At 48.3% G+C, this 3,977-nt stretch overlaps 1 protein-coding gene across 1 annotated transcript in view; it reads left to right on the forward strand.

Moving 5' to 3' along the window:
• The first annotated feature begins 3,807 nt into the window (after positions 1 to 3,807).
• Positions 3,808 to 3,977, forward strand: part of EED (embryonic ectoderm development) — an 18,844-nt gene continuing 18,674 nt past the window's right edge. The window contains exon 1 of the mRNA XM_010576570.1: positions 3,808 to 3,949. Within this exon, the coding sequence (XP_010574872.1) occupies positions 3,827 to 3,949 (123 nt within the window). The 5' untranslated portion in view covers positions 3,808 to 3,826. The remainder of the gene's footprint in view (positions 3,950 to 3,977) is intronic.

The following is a 3,977-nucleotide window of genomic DNA, read 5'->3' on the forward strand; positions in this document are numbered from 1 at the left end:
TAGTAGCAGCCTGTGGGAGTGAAGCAGTACCCGGCACAGCTGCTAGGGAGCACTGAAGCCAACTGGACATACACAAGTCCACAAGACCAGATGGGATGCAACAAAAGCTGCGGGAGGAGCTCGCCAATGTCATTGCGAGGCTGCTCTCTATCATCTTTGAAAAGTTACGGAGATCTGGGGAAGTTCCTGATGACTGGAGATGAGTAAAGGTCACACCTGTCTTCAGGGAGGGCAAGAAGAAAGATCCAGGGAACGACAGGCCAGTCTGCCTAACCTTAGTCCCTGGGAAGGTGACAGAGCAAATCCTTCTGGAAGCCACATCCAAGCACATGAAGAAGAAGGTAATTGCGAACAGCCAGCATGTATTTACCAGGTCAAATTGATTGCTTTCTACAATGACATCACTGGCTGTGTGGACAAAATGGGAGCTGTGGATGTTGTAAACGTTTTACAAAGCTTTTGACATGTTTTCCCATAGTACCTTTACAGTCAAATTGGTGAAATACAGCTGGGTAAGTAAGTGGACTACAAGGCAGGTGGAAAGTTGGCTTAGCCATTGGCTCAAAGAGCCAGTGGTACAAAGTCCAACTGGCTGCAGGTTACTACTGGCATCCCTCAGGGATTGCTGCTGGGGCCAGTACTGTTTCATGTCCTTTACTGATAACCTGGATGATGCGATGGGGCGCAATCACAGCAAATTTGCAGACAATACTAAACTGGGGGTTAATGATTGATAAGCTGGAGATCGGGGCTTCTATGCAGAGTGTCCTAGACAGGTTGGAGGAATGGATTCACAGGAACTTCATGCAGCTCAACAAAGGCAAATGCAAAGTCCTGCGCTGGGGGAGAAATAGCTTTATGCAACAGTAAAGGTTAGGAGTCAACAAAGGAGCCTAGTGGAAAAAGACTCGGAGGTCCTGGTGTACAGCGAGTGGAACACGAGTCAGGAGAGTGCCCGTGCGGCAAAGAAGGTTGACCACACACAAGGCTGCTCCTAGCAAGAGTGTAGCCAGTAAGTTAAGGGAAGTGGATCTTCACCTCTGTTTGGCACTTGTGAGACCATACCTTACAAGTGACCAGTTTTGAGCTCCCCAGTACAAGAAATAGATTGATATGCTGGATTAAGCCCAGCAGAGAGCCACCAGGCTGGTCAGGGGACTGGAGCTCATGATGTATGAAGAAAACCTGAACGAACTGGGTCTGTTCAGCCTTAAGAGAAAGCTAAGAAGGGAGCTGATTGCTGTCTACAGCTGCCTAATGAGAGGATGTAGAGAAAACAGGTGCATGGGGAAAGGATGAGAGTGGAGGATGAGGGGCGAGGGACACAAATTGAAGCATGGGAATTTCTGACTCATTACAAAGGAAAAAAAAGGTTACCATGAGGGCAGTCAAACACTGAAAACAGGGGACCACAGTGGCTGCAAAATCTCTTGTATTGAGGTATTCAAAACCGGACCCAACGAGGCCTTGAGGACCCAGCTTTAACTGGCCCTACTTTGAGCAAGGGTTAGAGATGATGACTTCGCAAGTCCCTTCCAATCTACATGATCCCATGATTCTGTGAAGAAGTGTGCCTTGAAGAGAATGAATGAAAGGAGTGAGAGTGATTTACTTTCAACCCACATATATAAAAATTATTTCAATGTCCCTGAATGATCCAGAAATATTCTGGGATGTAAAAAAAAAACAACCCGAAACCAGCTCATCTCTTAAGACCCCATGTCTTCAAGGCATTCCAGAAATTCTTTTTTTTTCCTGACATTTAGTATTGCAATCTTATGAGAACTCACATTTGGCAAAATCCTCCCATATATATCTAATTTAGCCCTCCCAAGTACCCACCATGTGCTTTTAAAATACCACTAAATCATTGCTACTTGAAGCTGACTGCAGAATTTTAAAAAATATTTTACTGTTCTCCCATTTTCCTCTACACACTAAGTCAAGGGCCCTACTACTTCCTAGTTAATGTATGTACGGTATTTATATAGCAGTATCATACTAATTAAACAAATCATGAACTATAACATATGTATTTTTTCATAATACTCCCCTGGGATGTAAGAAATGCTTCTCCCATAATACAGTTGAGAAACTGAGGTACAGAAAAGCATGGAGGTTTTCCAAAGAGAATCTCAGCAGAGCACAAATTGAAGCAAATTCTCTGAACTTTCAAGCTTGTGTTTAACCACATGACTAATTCTTCAAATAAAGCTTGATGAAGTGTACTGTGGCTTTTGGAAACTCGGCTCCCCTGGTGTACCGGCCTTTCATGTCTTCTGAGAAAGCAAAAAAAGGCAAGTGGTTTAGACTAAGAACTGTCTAGAGAGACCAGCAGGATTGTCACCTGGAGAAGGAAGTCCTCTGGCATCCAGAAGACAGGCAAAGGCATAGACCAGTCTGGGCCCAGTAAGTTGGTGGCAGTGACTGAACGGGTTGATTCTGGGTGTGGGTGGGGAACTTTCCTGCATGCAGGCCAAGAAGCACAGGCTAGCTGAGACTTTCACTTTCCCTATGTTTTGGATGAGCCGGTGAAACGCGGTGGAGTTGAATGTGTAGCTGGCCATCTGGAGGATGTCAGCTGACAGCTGTGAAATGAAGGGGAGCTGTCTTCTCTCCAGTAGCTCAAGGGCACCCACGGGGAGAAGTTAAAAACCCTCACCTCTGAGAACTTTGTGCCTGCCCTTCTTTCAACAGACTGCAGCACAGTCATGATTTAGTCTTAATTAAGATGCCAGTCTAAAAACATCCTGTCGTATTTTAAAAACAAGCCTGTTCTTTCTTTGTATATTTTCCCACAAACACTTTTATCACAACCTTGATCTTACAGCACAGACCCGAGCAGAGCTTTTATTAATTGTAAGCTACAACCTTTTGCTATATATTATGCAATGCTTCACTGGAGCCTACAGTTCTGCAGATGAAAAGAGAGACGGTTTATTGCTAAAAACACTAGAGTACATGTACCATTTTAAGCATATCTCTTCCTCTTCATCTCTGGAGGTTATGTGAGATTAAGTTTTACATACAGGGCACGGCTCACCTCTGTCACTGCTCTCAAAGCAATGGCTTTTTGAGAGTGGAATGTCTCCCTCAGGGAGGAAAGACTTGTTTCAGCCCCTACAAGAAAAGCAGATAAGACGCTGTGCCTGCAGGCAGATTACTTTTCCCCTTTGGTAGAAGTTTTTTTACTGTGCATAATTATTATGACTCTGGGACCTGTGGTTTCTGAAATAAATAAATACAAATCTGGCAACCGCAGTTACTTCATTTATAGTTGTAGTAGGAACTTGCCAGGGAGTACAGAAGCAGGCAGCAGAGCAGAGCCTATCTCCCTTCTGCGGAAACACCGTTTTCAGACTAAAGGACTTTTGTAGAGCAAGAGGAGAACAACAACAGCAACAACAAAACCCCTTTAGGCGCAAGAAACGCCACTCGGCAACCGCGGGAAGACGGGCAGCGGGACCGTTAACAGCCGTGGCGACAGGGACCGCTTGTTTCTACCTCACACGCGTCCTCGGCCAGCCCTGCCTGGCACGGCCGCGCTACCAGCAGCGGCATAAAGTGCCACCAGCTGTTAAAAGACGGGTTAAATCGACGCCCGGCCCCGCCGAGGCGAGCGGGCACCGCGCCGTCCCCTCAGCCGGCGGCGGCGGCCCCCTCAGGCGCCGCGCGCCGCCGGGCGCGGGAAGAGCCCTTTTTCAGCAGTGTGGCAGCTCGCCGCTCCCCGCCCGGGGAACGGGGCGCGGGGGCTGCTTTACGGCAGGCGTTTCGACCTCCCCGTCCGCGCTTTGCGGCTGCGTGGCGGGGTTGGGGGGCGGGGAAGATGTCTGAGCGGGGAGAAGCCCCGGCGGCGGCGGCGGCATCGGCGGGAGAGATGCCGGCGAAGAAGCAGAAGCTGAGCAGCGACGAGAACAGTAACCCCGGGGACCTGTCCGGCGACGAGAACGTGAGGCCGGGCGGGGGAGTGAGGCGGC

This window comes from Haliaeetus leucocephalus, unplaced genomic scaffold (genome assembly GCF_000737465.1).
Source record: "Haliaeetus leucocephalus isolate CR32 unplaced genomic scaffold, Haliaeetus_leucocephalus-4.0 Scaffold536, whole genome shotgun sequence".
NCBI lineage: Eukaryota > Metazoa > Chordata > Aves > Accipitriformes > Accipitridae > Haliaeetus > Haliaeetus leucocephalus.